General features: G+C 44.1%; 1 protein-coding gene across 1 annotated transcript; it reads right to left on the reverse strand.

The window, feature by feature from the left end:
- Positions 1-13994: 13994 nt before the first annotated feature.
- Positions 13995-14465, reverse strand: LOC117206894. Its single transcript, XM_033446595.1, has one exon. It carries the CDS (start codon positions 14463-14465, stop codon positions 13995-13997), a length of 471 nt encoding a protein of 156 aa, XP_033302486.1.
- Between the last annotated feature and the right edge of the window lie 2116 nt (positions 14466-16581).

Here is a 16581-nt window from a genome sequence, read left to right on the forward strand (position 1 = left end):
GTCCTTACCCGGCTTCCTCATCAGCACGACTCTGGCCGCTTTCCAGCATTCGGGGATCCGCCCTGTATCGGTAATGCTATTAAACACACCGGTCACGAGCTCACTCCTACGACACGCTATCACCCTCGCCACCTCTCCCGGGACACCGTCTATTCCCGCCGCCTTCTTCACGTTAATTCTTTCGGCGATGCCAACGACATCGCTCTCGTCCAGAATAAGATTCCGTTGAGCAACGCCCTTAACGTGGCTATCGTCAAGCCGGCCCTGATATTCCGACTCGACCCATCCTTGGCGAGGTATGCCTTCGGCAGCGTTGCTATCGCCGTTTGCGTGCCCCACGGCGCCAGCCCTGAGGACGCTGAGTCCTCACCTCGACCTCGCCGACGTCTTCGATCCCCAGCTGCTCCGCTAGCTCCATCGCTAACTCCTCCTTGCTCATCGAGGGATCTATCTCCTTTATCTCCACGGAGGCCTTGTCCCGCATCGGTACCGCGTTCGCCTTACCTCCCAAGGCTGCGTTCAGCTCCGCACCGATCTTCTTGGCGTCGCTTCCCGCCTTCAGCTCGATGAGGATATCACCAGCCCTGGTCCTCCTGATACCACAGCTGTCGCTCAGCGTCTCCCTTACCCCCATCACGTCTCTATAGACCTGGAGCCACTCCTTCCCTTGTCCCACCTTGACAAGGATGGCTTCGGGCCTGTTCCTGCTCCTCTTTGGCCTTTCAGTTCGTTTCGGCCTGTCCACCGCTAGAACCTTCTCCGCCTCAACCCCTTTCCCTATTCCAGGGTTGTTCCTCTTTCCCTCCTTACGTCCTCGGACGACGGTCCAGTCTCCCCTACCATCGCTGTCTACCTGGCCCTCCTTCGCTTTCGTCGCACACTGGATGCCGCAAACTTCGGCGTAGGAAACTTCCTCGTTCGCCGGTCTCCTCCTTTTGTTATCTGCCGTTCTGCCGGCTCTGACCATCCTAGCCACCTTCTTGCTCCTGACCTCGTTCAACAAGGCGTTCAGCTTGTCCGCCTTGTCCTTAATGGCTTCCCTCCTTTTCTTAATACTGGCGTCTTTCTTCGCCACGAGGTACAGCCTATCAGCCAGCCTATCTCCAGGAAGACTTCTCCGATGATCTCCGTCATCGCCTTCCACTCACTTAGTCTTATGACGATCTTATCATCCTCCTCCTCATTGTTCTCCCTACTCACGACGGCCTTTTTCCTTACCAGCTCCCTTGCTGCCGCCACTTCGCTGCCGCTGTCCGACACCTCTGCCTGAGTGTCCATCTCCGAGGTGCTGGCAGCTCCGTCCTTCGCGTCCTTCAGCGGGCTTCTAGCCAGACTTCTCGTCGGCCTGAACGCCATTTCTTCCTCAGGCATCTTCCTTAGGTACTTGACGATCCTGTCGCCTTTCAAAAGATTTCCTCCTTGACGACTCGGATCGCCTTTCCGCTGGTGGGCGTTATTCTTTGCTTCTTTTGCTTGCGCAGTAACTCCAACTTCTTCGGCGCTTTCCTGTATGTCCTCGTCGAACTCCAGAAGTCTCCTAGTGGGGGTTCCTTTCCCCTTCTCCTCCTTGGCGGAGCGTATTGCTTCTTGATCCCCGGTCGTAATTACCGAACGAGAGGAGGCCCTGGGACCGACCTTCCCCTCGTCGTTCATCCAGTCACTAGATGACCGTCGGGTCGAGCCTGGGACGCTACTCGAGTCACCGACAGGGCCTGTAGGCTCCGAAACCCCCTGAGCCGTAATTTTAGTTCCTTTCATTAACTTCTCCATATTACTATCAAAACAAAAGAGAGTCCGTGTCCGTAGCCAGTCGTCGCACTATCTTTGTCCGTCCTTCCGAATGTTCTCACTCATGTCCAAAAATACTCGCCACTATCGTCTTATATATTCCGATCGAAATTGTTATCTTTTTTACCGCGGTCGATAAGCACGGTCGCAATTTGCGAATGCACCCAATGCCGGTTGCGCTAGCACGGTCGGTAACCTTACCGACGGTGGACAAACGCACCGACGGTCGGTAAGCAATGTCACCGCCGATAGCCACACCGGCGGTCGGCAAGTTCTATCGCAGTTGGTAAACTTACCGATAATCGGTAACCTCAGTCGCTGTCGGTAACCCTACTCTCAATAATGTTGTATCTCCACCTAGTGTCTGCGGTCTGTCCATTTAAGTTTTCTTCGTAGAGTATAGTTTTGATCCCTATTTTATCTTTTTATGTGATAGATTATTGGAATATTATTTTGGTCCTGGAGGTATTTTTTTTCGTCTAGGTATAGGAAAGCTTCTTGAGGATGTAGCCTGTTGTCAGAGTGTTTTTGTAATATGCGTTATTAGGAAATAGGCAACTGAAGATTAAGTTGTTTTCGTTTTTTTTGCCGCTTGCGCGAAGTGGTTCCTTATTAGCTTTAGGATATGACAGTCTATGCGGTGAATGTTGGCTAGGTCGTATATTATTTTGTTTTTTTACATATTTTTTGAATCCGCTGTGTTCGGATCTGTATGTACTCAAGCAAGCCCTGATGCATTTTCTTTCGAATATGCGAATTTTTTCCATTTGGGAGGCTGATATGTTGTACCAGATTGGGCAGCCGTAAGTTATGATCGGTCTGATTAATGCTTGGTTTTTTTGTTTATTTATTTAAATTTTACAATTTATCCAGTAGGACATTTATTTATTTATTTATTTATTTAGGATATTATAGCGGTACACTAATATAACATGTGGGTGGCTACCCCCAGCAGGGTACCATCATCGTGTTTGTTAGGTTATGTCCTTTGTGAGATCTGTTGGGTGTTTCCTTTTTAGTCTTCTTTTTATGCTTGACGTGTCCACCGTTTCCGCTGCCAGCCGGTTCGGGTGCGTTGCTATTCTTCCTCTATACCTTCTTGCACATCTGCTAATCTCCTCCTTGACCGTTGGTATTCCCAGGTCTTTCCGAATGCCCTCGTTTCTAACGTACCATGGCGCGTTTACTACTGTTCTAAGAATTTTAGCTTGCATTGCCTCTATTTTGGTTATATGGCTCATTGCTGCTGTTCCCCATAGTGATATTCCATATGTCCAGATTGGTTTTATGATCATTTTATATATTTTTAGTTTATTTTCTATACTTAGTTTGGATTTTCGACTTGTTAGCCAGTACATTTGCCTCCTTGCCATTTGTATTTTGTCTACTATTGCTTTAATATGCTGTTTCCATGTGAATCATGTATCCAAGTGGAGTCCTAGGTATTTGACTTGCCTTGTTTGTATTATGTGTGTGCCGCTTAGTATAATGTTTGGTGGTATCTGTTTTCGCAGTGTGAATGTAATGTGTTTGCATTTATCGGGGTTTGCTTTAATTTGTTTAGCTTGATGCCACTTTTCTATTTTTGTGATATGTTCTTGTAGTAATGTAACTGCTGTTACAGGGTTAGTGTGCCTGACTAGTACATCTGTGTCATCCGCGAATGTCAGTATTTTGCTATTGTTAGTTGTTGGTATGTTGGCCGTGTATAATGTATATAGAATTGGTCCTAAGACGCTTCCTTGCGGAACCCCCTGCCTTGATGTCTTTAACTTCCGAGTATGTGTCTTTAATTTTTACTACGAAGGTTCTGCTGTTAAAGTAAGATTTAATTAAATGGTATATCTGCTCCGGGAATTGTTTGCTGATTGAATGAAGTAGGCTATTGTGGTTTATCTTGTCAAATGCTTTCTCGATGTCCATAAAGAGGGCTGTGCAGTATTGTTTGTTTTGTAGTGCTAGTATTATTTCATTAACCAGTCTGTGCATTTGCTCTATAGTGGAGTGTTTGTTTCTGAATCCGAATTGGTGATCCGGTATTAATTTTTCCTTCTCGATTATTGGCTTTATGCGGTCGTAAATTACTTTCTCTAGTATTTCAGAGAACACAGGAAGTAATGAAATTGGTCTGTATGATTTAGTTTAATGTGGGTCTTTGCCTGGTTTAGGTAACACCATGATCTGTGCCAGTTTCCAAATTTTAGGAAAGCATTGTGTTTTTAGTATTACGTTAACTATTATTGTAATTTGTCTAATCGCTTTTGGCGGAAGGTTTTTCAAGATTTTGCCATTGATTAGGTCGATTCCTGGTGCTTTATTATTTTTTGTTTTCTCGATTATGTTTCTAATTTTTTGTGCTATTGTTTTGGATATGGTGTAGTGTTTGTCAGTTGATGTACTAGTGGTTAGCGCTTCCTCGTCCGTATGACTATTGTGGTTGCTGTTGTTGTTATTATGTGGTGTAAATGTGTTGCATAGGTGGTTGGAAAATTCCTCAGCTTCCTCTTTGTTGCTTCTTGCCCATGTGTTATCTGATCTTCTGATTGCTGGGACCATTTTTATTGTCTTCCTTATTTTTTTTTTGTGGCTTTCCATAGGGAGTAGTTGTAGTTCTCGTGTACAGATAGTGACTCAATGAACTTTATAAACTCGTTGTTTTTGTGCTCTTTTATTTTATTTTTTTATTTCCTATGCGAGTTTGTTTAGGTGTTTTTTGTTTTCTTTTGTTCTGTGTTTTTGCCATTTTGCTTTCGCTTTTCTTTTTTCTCTAATTTTTTCGAGGATGTCTAATGGAATTATTTTTGTTTGTCTGTTGATTGTTTCAGGTATAGTGGTTGCCCTTGCTGCTTCTTGAATAGTTTCTGTAAATGTTGTTACTGCTTGATCGATGTGTTCAGGTGTTTTCAATGGGATGTTGCAGTTGATTTTGCTCTCAATTATTTTTTTAAATGTTTGCCATTTGGTGGTTTTATTGCATAGCGTCTCTGAATTGCTGTCAAGTATTGGTTTGTTTCTGTATGTAATTATTATGGGTGTATGGTCGGAGGTAAGCTCGAGGCTGGGTGCTATGTTTAGTTTATTTGCGTTTAGTCCCTTTGTAACTGCAAAATCAAGTAGGTCAGGTATTTTGCTCTGGTCTGTCGGCCAGCATGTCGATCTTCCCGTGGATAATATATTGAGGTTATTGTTTCTAATGTAGTTTTTTAAAGTTCTACCTCGTGGTGTAGTGATTCTTGATCCCCATAGTGTGTGCTTTGTGCTTTGAGTTGAGTTGTAGTCTCCAGCTGCGATATACTTGTCACCTTAGTGTTGAAAGTACTCTTCCCACATTTGCGATGTAATTTTGTGTCGCGGCGGTACGTGTACTGCTGAAAACTGTAATTGGTTGCTGCTAGTTTGTACTGTAACGGTGGTTGCTTGGATATATTCCTTACAAACTTGACTGTGTAAATGATGTTTAATGTCGTATTTTATTACTACTGCGGTCCCTCCGTGTGCTTTTCCTGAGGGATGCTTGGTATCATATATGTTGTAGTACGGTATTTTTATATAGCTTTTTGTAGTGAAGTGTGTTTCTGATACGAGTAGTATGTCGATATTATTGTTGTACAGGAATGTTAGTTTCTAGGGCTCTTTGTTGTAGGCCGTTAGAGTTCCAGGCTGCTATTTTAAGCATGTCCATTTTTATTTCTTATTTTTTGCTCAGCATGTCTGTAAGTAGTTGTAGCATAACTGTTATTTGTTTCGCTTGCTGTCTGAGGACTGCGTTTTGTTCGCTCATCATTTTTGTAAGTACTTTTCCTGTGTATGGGCAGTGTATTGTTAAGTGATTTTTTGCACATTTAACACATGTCGGGCTTCTGTTACAATAATTTTTTGTGTGACCGTATTGTTGGCACCGCATGCATTGTGGTATATCTTTTTTGTAGCGTGGTGGTTCAACTGTTACTATAGTGTTTAGAATTTTTTTGATTTCATAAATTTCCTTGTTATTGGTTCTGGGTTCCAGTTCTATTAAGAATAGCGGTAATGGTTGCTTCGTATCGTACCTTGTCATATTGTTTATTGTTCTTGTTTGATGGCCAATTTTTGCTAGTTCGTCACTTAATTTTTCTGTGTTAATTTTTGGATGTAATCCTCTTATAACTATTTTGTAGCTCCTTTCCCTTTTGAGCTGGTATGTGTGGTATATAGCATTTTTCCCCTTAATTCTTTTATCACATTCCTATAATTTTCTGGGGTGTTTGTTTGGATTTTTACCTGTTCTAATTTTGTTTGTTTTACTGTGTAATTATTCTTTCCAACTATACTGTTTAGTTGATCAATAAGCGGGTCTATTATTTGCACCTCAACAAATATTGGTTGTGGTTTTGTAATGTGTGTTGATTGAGTTGTGGTATTGCTTGTTGGGTCGTCGTCTAATTCTTCCGTTAGCGAGCTGAAGGAGTTTCTTAATAGTAATTCTTGCAACCATCGCTGCTTTCCGCATCTAGATTACCTGTTATTTTTCGTTTTTTATTGTAGCTGGCCACCTTCCAGCTTTCATCCTGTTGAGTTGTTTCTTTATTGGTTTCCATATCAACTTCAATTGTAACTGAACAGTCCTACTCGTGGCTTTGTTGATAATTTTTATCGGAGTAATTTGTTTTTTCACGGTAAGTTTGCTTTTAGTCTTCGTAATGGAAGACGCAGGTTTCTACCATTTAGCTATGGGCGTAGCCGTTCGTAACTTTCTCTTCCCCACTTGCCGCACTTTCGTGAAACACTTTTCACGTCCGCTTAGCTCGGCTGCTCGGGCAGAACTGGCACAAAAGGTCGTATGACGCGAGGTGTCCGTAGTTTTTGCAGTTAACGCAGAATATATTCTCTTTGGTTACTGCCTCTTCTTTTTTTATTTTGCACTCGCCTGGACCATGGGGCTCAGTGCATTTTACACAGTGATAGTTTAGGTTACAGTTTTGCGCTGTGTGACCTAGTCGCTGGCATTTGTGGCATTGAGTTATGTCGTCATTTTTTTTTTATTATTTTTTCTCATTTTATTCGGAAGTAGTTAAAATCGTTAATTTTTAACAGATTACTTATATTGCTGTCGGGGATAATTGTATTATGTAAATTAGGAGCAATATATTGTTCTCCCTTGATCCCTTTGTCGTAAATCGTGAGACTTTTGTAAATTGAACGTCGTCTATTTGTAAAGCTTGTAGGTCTGTGAGTATTTCCGTTTCAGTGTAACTATTGTCTAAGCCTTTTAACAAGTATGTGTGGTGTTTCTCTGCTTTGGGTGTATACGTATAAAAGATTGTGTTGGCTGCAAGGAGTGTTTTTTAGCTTTGTGGAAATCGGGTAGGTTTCGAAGGTAGAGAGCATGTTTACCTGAGTGTATCCTTTTGATATAGAATTGATGGATGTTGGATACTTTCTCTATGAGCGTTACTGTGTCCTTTGGGTTTTATAACGTTATGTTGATAGGCGGCGGTTTGTATTCCCTTGTAGTGGATGGGGCCTTCGTACGCTCCTCTGCGGTGTGTCTGGTGAGGTGTCCGTCGGGTGCCCCGCCCCCTCGTGGTGATGCTGGTGGAGCTGAGCCTCCTGGGTTGTTCGATGGGGCCTGTCGCCCCTGTGGTGTTGTTTGCTTTAGCGGTGTGGTGAGACAATGTTTTCCCATTTTGCTACGTAATACTTTTTTTGTCTTATTTGCTCTAGCGTTGAGCTCGATGTTGAATTGTTTGGTGGTCCCGGCTGTAATTGTGGTTGAGGTTCTGATTGTAGTATGCTGAATCCATTTTTTGTTGTGATCGCTGGAGGCGAGCAGCTTTTATGGGCCTCATGTTTTTGACTTCCTTAGTCCTTTTGTCCTGGGGGGAGTGATACTCTTCTTCTGTGTTTTTAGGATATTTTCTAGTCCTTTGGTCCTAGCAACCAGGTTTGGTTGCCAGTTGGTTGTGGGTTGAGTTTCCGCGTCTTTTGCGCGGAAAGTCTTAAGCTATTGATGATTTTCTTGGCAGCTTTTTGCGAGTTTATTTTCCTTTTGACGGCTTTTTTTTATTGATTCTAAGGTGGGTTCCGTTTCCTTGGTTTTTGCTTCATTATCGATGACTCGTATTTTTTTTATTGATTTTATTTTGTTTTATTTTATTTTTTTTATTTTTATTTATAGCGATGATATCATTGCAATATTTTCCACTTCTTGTCACTTTTTGTCACTTTTTCCTTCTCTTTTAGTGAATGATTGTCTACTTTGGCGCACACTGTCAGGACCTAAGCCTGATGAGTGTTTCTAGCGCGGCTAACGGGCGTTGACTTATTCTTGAACCTAACAAATCAAAACGGTGTTGACTTATTCTTGAACCTAGCAAATCAAAACAGCGTTGACACTGTAAGCTACAACAATACGAGTTGCTCCCGATTCCAATCGTCCAACGACTCATGTACCGCTGCACTACCTTAATGCTTGCGTCACTTTTCCAAGGATTTCTTGAGTATTTGTTTGTACCTTTACTTGTTCCAATTTTAATTGATTTATACTGAAGTATTTTTCCGTCAGTGTTCTTTAATAGTTCAATAAGGGGATTTATTATTTGGTCATCAATATAGATTGGTGGTGGTTTAACGATATCAGATGTTACTTTTTCTTTCGGATCCGTATCTACATATTCAATCAGTGAACTGAAAGAATTTCGAAGTGGGATGTCTTGTAGTCACTGTTGTTTTTCTGTATCTGAAATTTTCATAGCGCTTGTGTCTGGTATTATTTTACGCTTTTTATGAGCTGTTACTATCTTCCAGTTTTCATATTGATAGGATAGTTCGTCGTTATAGCTGTTCTCTTCTTGCTTTTGCAATGTTTCCATTTCTTGTGTAGCTAAGCTTTCCTGTTTTTTATTAAGTGGTTGTTTTTCGCTTAGCGTATTTGTAGCTTTGTTTATATAGCATATTTAAAAACCTTTGTTGGTTATTTTGATTGGCGGTTTTCGTTTTTGCATTTTAGAGCTTTAACCATTTGACAGCGTTCGTTGTCGTTTTGTCCACCTAAATTCACTGCTTGTCTCACTTTCGATGATGTACAGTTTCTCAGTTTGTTTAGTTCGGTTGCTCGGACAGGACTGTCAAAATGGTAACAAACAATAAAAACCGAAATAGTATTTCGATGATAGTGTGCAGTATTCTATTTGGATAAACGCTATTGTAAAAAATGTCCACGATATATTTGCAACACTCACATAATGTGACAGGAAAATATTTCAAACTAAAGTTATTCAATGTTAAGTCGGCAACAAATTCTAACGAAGAAGATTACCAAAAAATATTTTCTTCGATAAAAATGAAGGTCGCCTTGATTTTTTTTTTAAATAACACTATGTATTTTTGACTTTATAATCTTGTAACTGATGACAAGACGAATTCATCACAATAACCATGATATGATCTTGAATTTATGAATGTCGAGTAAATGAAAGGGGATTATCGTAAACTTTGATATCGGTTCGACGTTTCGCAAGATATGTTGATATTTTCTGTACGTCTCTGAATAATCACAACATTCCCGGTTCCAAGTAATCATAAATAAATACATCTTTCATGCTGCTAAAATTGTTGTTCGCTTGCCGAATAAATACCTCGAGATATCTAGACAGAGCGCAATTCTATACAAACACGTCCACCTGAAATTCAAAGTACAGGCAAACATTGTATGTATAAGCAAACATATTTTATTCAAGTTAGTAACAACTGTTCCCGAAAAATGTTTTCAAATAATGAGAAGCACGTACTCTTGGTACTTAAGTAAATATCAAAGAAGCACATGTGTACATCTGCAACTTTATACGCTACAAGATATCCGGAAAGCGCCAACCGTGTTGAAAAATGTTTTGTAACATTGAAACGGTTAAGACATGTTGTTTACACACACTACGAAACATGAACTTACATGTACCAGTTAACGGAAATAAGTATACTCATAAATTACTACACACATATAAATTGAACAAACGATGCCTGTGTGATCATGGGCTGTACAGGGCCCCCTTTCACGTTATGACGTAAGAAAACATACGGTGAAGTTTCTGATTCTTTAAAGATGAACATTTTCTTTTCACCATGACGCGTGACCGGGTATGGCCTCACTTCCTCCATCCGTTCTTTTAACCGGTTCACGTATTCTGTATTGGCCCGCTGCTTTGTTGGTAAGAAAAATTCCGCCGGCAATCGTATGCCGGTGCCACAAACCATTTCGGCCGCCGTTGCGTTAAGGTCCTCCTTCATCGCGGTTCTGATGCCTAGCAAAACGATCGGCAGAATTTCGACCCAGTTGCTCGTGTCATGACACTTGATCGCCTCTTTCAGTTGTCTGTGTAGGCGCTCTACCATCCCGTTAGCCGCGGGATGATAGGCCGTCGTAAGTGCTTGACGCCGAGCAACCGGCATAACTCCTCAAACAGTCGCAATTCAAATTGCCGTTCTTGGTCGGTCGTGATTTTTAAAGGTACGCCGAAACGAGCTGTGCAAGTCGAAAGGAGGGCCGAGGCAACGGTTGGCGCTTCCATGTCAGCGATGGGAATGGCTTCGATAGCTTTGCGAATATTGCATTACGATATTGTCTACGTGATATGCTCGACTCGCCCTGCTAATGTTTTAAACGTTCCGACTGGTGAAGATACGTGCCTGGTAACTTTATTACGTTGGCACGGTATGCATTGCCGCGTCCACATTCGACAATCTTTGTTTACGGACGGCCAGGCACAGCGCGTCGTGGCCAGTTTTTGCGTGGTGCGTATCCCCGGATGGGAAAGTCCATGGGAAATACGGTGCGTCGTAACAGTTCCGGAGCACGCATGGTCGCAGGATTTCGATCGAGAGATCGCAGCATATCCCGACATCTTGATCGGGAAATCGTACCTTTTTTAATTGCAACGCGCTAGAGCCGGATTTAATGATTTCGCGCAAATCGGTCGTAAATTGTCCAACGTAGTCGATGTGACGGAATTGCTTTGGCGAACACTTGTCGAGATTCTGATCAAACGCATATACTAAGGGCTTGTGATCCGTATAGATCGCGAAGTCTCTTTCTTCGACAGCGTGTCTGAATAGTTTTACCGCGGTGTACATTGCAAGTAACTCTCGATCGTACGCGCTGTACTTTCGTTGCGCGGGGGATAGCGATTTCGTCATGAAACCTAGGGGCTGTTAGGAATCGTTGATGCGCTGTTGAAGTACCGCCCCTATGGCGTAATCGGATGTATCGACCGCGAGGCTGACGGGCGCGCCAGGAATCGAATGCGCTAACATTGTCGCGTTAGCTAAGGTGCGTTTCGACTCGCGGAAGCTATTTTTAGCTTGTTCGGACCATTCGATAGATGCGTTGCACTTCGTTGTGCCTTTCAACAAGTCGCTAAGTAGTTGAAGGATTTTCGCTGCTCCCGGTATGAAACTTCCGTAAAAGTTGATCATACCGAGGTACTTTCGTAGATCTTTAACGATCGCGGGTAATAGTACATTAATTATTGCGTCAACGCTTTCAGCCAATAGTGTAACCGAGGAATTATACTTCGCTCACGCCGAATTCGCATTTCGCGAGATTTATCACGACCCCGTACTCGTCAAGGCGATTGAACAAAACCCGTAAGTGTTCGCGGTGTCGTTCTTCGTTTTCGGACACAAGTCGTCTTAAAAAGTCGTCTATGTACGCATAGACGAAATCGAGACATCTTGTGATTTCGTCTACGAATCGTTGGCATGTTTGAGCGGCTTTTCGAAGCCCAAACATCATATTGGTCGCTTTGAACAGCGCGAATGGTGTTGTGATCGCTTTTTTCAGTGCGTCTTCCGGCGCGATCGAAATTTGATTCCGATCCATGGAGATCCATCCGCTTACCATGGAGATGTACGGTGGTGAGTACCTGTCCGGGGTGGTGCGGGCGTTCAATGCCCGATGATAGTCGCCACACGGTCGAAACCGTCCGTCCTTTTTCGGTACGATATGTAAGGTGATGCCCACGGGCTTCTCGATGGCAGCATCACACCTTGTTCGATCATTACTTCGAATTCTGCCTTCGCTTGGTTGAGTTGGCCTGGGGCGAGGCGGCGTGGTTTGGTGTGGACAGGAGGTCCGGGCGTCGTGCTGATGTAATGTTGCACCCCATGCCGTATTGCATTTCTTCGGAACACTGGCGGTCTCGTGAGATCGGGGAATTCCGCCAGCGGTCTGTGGTACGGTGAATCTCCAGTGATTGTTTTAATCGATGCCACGTCAGCCGTGGCGGCGAATTCTTTCGTCGATAGTCGGGTTGTTGTATCGAAGTGCCGTTTGTCGCGAGGGGCAACCCGTAATGTCTCAGAAAATCAACACCGATGATAGGCGTTTGCACATCGGTCACTACAAAACGTCATTTGAAAGCTCGGCGTAGCGATAAATTGAGGGAAACTGTAACGATACCGTATGCTGCGATCCGCGTTCCGTTGGCCGCGAACAGTTCGTAGTCGGTTTTGTTCGTGTGTCCGCAGATCTTACTGCGCGGATAAACACGAGTGTCAGCACCGGTGTCGATACTTTCTCGCACGTTCGCGGAATACTTCATGATAATAACAAAGGCCGGAATCATGCGTCTTTTCTCGCGACCTGGAACGGCTCCGACTTCTTGATCGCCAGTGCCAACGCGGTGGCTGGTTAATGTTCATCGCACTCACCTCGGCTCTTAATTGGTTCATCTGGTTGTTAAATGTATTAAAAAGCGTGAGCCAGGGAGCTTCAGACGGTTCCGCGTGCGCCGGGTGGTCTGTTATTATTCCTACCTGCGAAGTATGTTCCGTATCTCATTTGAACTACTCCGCGATGAGGTCCGCTGATGGCATCAGTTTGTCTAGGTCGGAATCGTCGACAACGGCGAGTATGCGCCTGATGCGGGCGGGGAACCGATTTCTCCACAACGATCGGACAAACTCATCTGGTGTGGAGGAGCTGGCGAGCTTTCTCACATGGTGGTACAACTGGGACGGTTTCCTATCGCCCATTTCTTCATTCTCCACCAACTTTTTACGCGATCACCATCCGAGTCCGTAAGGATGTGAAGAAGTTCATTTTTTAATTTCTCATACCGTCCGTCGGGTGGCTGGCGGCCCCGTCATAACGCTCTCTATCTGCTAGAGGAGCTGGCCGTCGAGGCTCTTTGCAAGGGTCGCGAACCTCACCTTATCGGACGTAACGTCCGCCGCGTCTAGTTGCGTTTCCAACATTGCAAACCAAACAGTAATGTTGGAGGGTTGCAGCGGAGGCATTGTAACCGCGACACTTCCCGTAGCCTTAACATCGTCTTTCGTAGTCGTCATGTTAGTGTTTTCTTTTACATCGAGGTTCACCAATATGGAGGATTAGTCGTGGATCGGTATCGCGAAGTAATGGGGGCGAAATATTACTGTCGCAGTCCGTCAAGTATATTTGCAATAAATAAATGTGCGTACAGTGAGTCGTTGATACAGTACAAAACTCGGAATAAATACTCGTTATTGTTCGTCGCGTAGATACTCGAGTCCGCTGGTATAAGTTTAAGACACGGAATAAATACCTGGTAAAAACTCGGAGAAACTTTGTAGATCACTGCGATGTTTGTTTATACGTCAAAACTCTTCGACTCTGTTCGATGAACTCTCTCGCTCGTGATTGCGTCTGTTTATTTATACTGGTCGGGGGACAGCCGGAAAATTTGAACTCGACTGCGTTTGACGGTTGTATGTAGCGGCGACATTATTTTGCTCGGAGTTTATTACTCCTTACAATACTTGTGACCTAACGGTCTCGATACTCCGAAGCAAAACAACAACAGGATTTGAATTGTCCTGCTCGCGTGCCGCTACAACTCCAAGAAAGTTCTCGACTTTTAAAATGTTTGTAACAATGGACCGTAAACGATGCTAAATGTTATGGCGGTTCCTTAGGATTATTATGAGCTTAAGTTGATATGTCTTGGCAGCTGGTAGCCATCTTGATCGAGGGGTGGATTATGTTTTATGACAAGATTATGGGTATAACAGCTGTTATTTATAATTCTCCATGAATACGATTATTTCAAATAAAAATTTATTAATGCATATAAATATATCCTATATTATATTGCATAAAAATTTAATTCTAAATAAATGGCAGGATTAATACTGAAAACTTTGCTGCTCACATGTCTTTCTCTATCTGTGGTCTATACGTTCTTCCAATGCTCTCATCCTTCCCACAGAATTGTCTGCAATTCTGCATGTTCTCGTTGATACATCTTCGTTAGTTCGTAGATCTCGGCCCGGAGATCTGCTTTGTAATAAATTGGCATTGTGGCCGTCAATACGCACAGCGCTGCATGTGACACAGTTCTGTAGGCCGCAGACGATCTTATAAGTGCGGCCCTTTGTGGCCCCTTCAAGATGTTTCTGTTACTCTTGGTTAACAGCGGTTTGGACCATACTGGAGACGCATAAAGCGCGACTGATTCACATACTCCATAGTAAAGCCTCATGACTGAGCCAGTGGGACCGTTAATATTAGGTAGCAACGCCCTCAACGCCACCATAAGTGCATTGGCCTTACCACAAACTTCCTCAAAGTGAGCCCCGAACCTCCTGCCGTTATCCAACTGTACCCCAAGATATCTGATCTCTTTCTTGGTTCTCACTGGATGACTCTTAATCTGGATATCCATGACCTTGGGAATACGTCTCCCGGTGAGCAGGATTACCTTCGTCTTTTCGTGTGCTACCACTAGTCCATTGTCGGTACACTACCTCGTCACCACATTCATTGCCCTGCCCAAGCTTACCCCGATCTCCTCCTGGCTGGCCACGCCAAGTATCAGTGCCAAGTCGTCGGCAAATGCAACCACATTCCAGCGAGGAATATCCTAAAGCTCCATCAGGAGGTCGTCGTAGACAAGATTCCATGACAGCGGACCTAGTATGGAACTCTGTGGGACTCCCGCGTAAACGTTTCTCCTCACCGTCCCTCCACTGCTACGGACTACAATCTTCCTAGGTAGCTGCCTAGAGAACATCAAAGTTTCCGGGTATCCCTCTCGCCTCGGCCTTCAGTGAATCTTATTCCATCTGAGAATATTGAATGCGTTCTTGATGTCTAGCGCCAATTCACCTACTCGGCGCAGCGCGTCCACTGTACTCTTCCTGCTAAATGCCCACTAGTCCGTTTCTGGTTATCAGAGTATGTAGGTTCCCCTTTCCTAGGCCTCTTAGCGGTTATCACCTTCCTCCCTTCACCGGGGGACTCCATTTTTCTCTTGGAGTAATCATCCACTGCCCTTTCGTGCTTATTCTCTCTGTTCTCGTTTACAGCGCGTATTACCCCCTGCTTCCCTGTATTCCGTCTAACTCCTTGGAGTTTCACTTGCTCCATCTTCGTCCTCCTCCTTATATACATCTTACCAATATACTGGCCCATCGACAACGCTATAGCCCTGATCACGTTACCTATTTCCTTAATCCCTTCGCTCTTCTCCTTATCGAGATTTAACTTCTTAACCAGTGCATTCATCATCTGCACCGCTCCCAACAAGGCTTGCGTGAATCCCCTTATCTCACCAATCGTAAGCATTATCTCCTCTCCCTCGACATAACAGTTCTGAACGTGGTTATCCTCCCTCACGCTAGCCTCTACCTCGCTACTCGCAGGCAACGGCTTGCTACGGCAATGTCATAAGATATGTCTTACGCGTCTTATCGACTGCTCTCCTCACCAAATACTTTCCCCCTTTAGCATTTCTTGTTGCAATTGGCGTGCTCTGATCGTTATCCCCGACGCCGAACGTTACGTCTCTACCTTCCAATTCAACGCCAGCCTCCGCTTCCTTTTTTCCACTTACAATCAGACTTCTCTGTAGCTTCTTGTTCGGTTTAAGCGGACTAAACCCTCGCAGGTTTATTCTATAATACTCTGCAAGGTATCCTCCTGACTTCCTGCTACGCTTGCCCGAGCTCCCAATAAATTAGCTAAATTAAATAAGCTCCCTGTTCATCTGGAGCAATTCTTCTCCCTGCCGGACTTTCACCGACAGGGTCTCCGGTCCATTTCGCGTTCTTATCATCTTATTCATCCGACCTTTGTTAGTCGGTGGCCTCCTTTCCTCGTTGCTGCTCCTTTTGTTCTCAAGCCTCCTTTCTCTCCTACTCGCCTGATCTGTACACTCCCCTCTAGAGTCGCTAATTTTTCTGACCTAGGGCCCTCGTCGTCCGTTTCTCCCTCCCTACATACCTCCGCGTAGGAGACTTCCCCCTCTTCGCGCCTTTCTTTCAGTCCGAATTCCTATCATCGGGCGGTGACGTAGTTTTCCTATTATTGCTTCGGTCAGCAGGCAACTTGCTTCCCCACTGACCGCTTCTTTTCCTACTCTCCTCCATCGTGTGGAACTTTTCGTGGACACGTTAACTTCTCCGGGTCTCCCATCCTGTCGGCTGTTTTTTCCTGTAGGTCGTCCGGAACTATAAACGCGAGTTTTAGTCGGTCTATGGAAACCGTTACGTCGTGATTATTTATTTTAATAATATAATTTTTTCATCTCGCTTTCCAACTTTAAATGCTCCGTCTTACTGCGGTTGGGTCCCTATCGTGTCATGGCGCAAAAAAACATACGGCGATGTTTCCAATTCGTTAAAGATGAAAATTTTCTATTCTCCATGACGCGTAACCTGGTATGGTCTCTTTTTTGCGCGAGGAGGGGAAAATGCTGTTACGCATACCCAGTGACCCGCGTCACTGAGTTATGTGGGACTCGGCAGATGACGTCGCCATACCCACTTTTTAGTTTAGGG

Source organism: Bombus bifarius, unplaced genomic scaffold (genome assembly GCF_011952205.1).
Source record: "Bombus bifarius isolate JDL3187 unplaced genomic scaffold, Bbif_JDL3187 scf7180000008010, whole genome shotgun sequence".
Classification (NCBI taxonomy): domain Eukaryota; kingdom Metazoa; phylum Arthropoda; class Insecta; order Hymenoptera; family Apidae; genus Bombus; species Bombus bifarius.

What these genes read in the sequence shown, in the direction of transcription:
- LOC117206894 (XM_033446595.1), bottom strand. Translation starts at nt 14,465, where the DNA reads ATGGATATCCAGATTAAGAGTCATCCAGTGAGAACCAAGAAAGAGATC.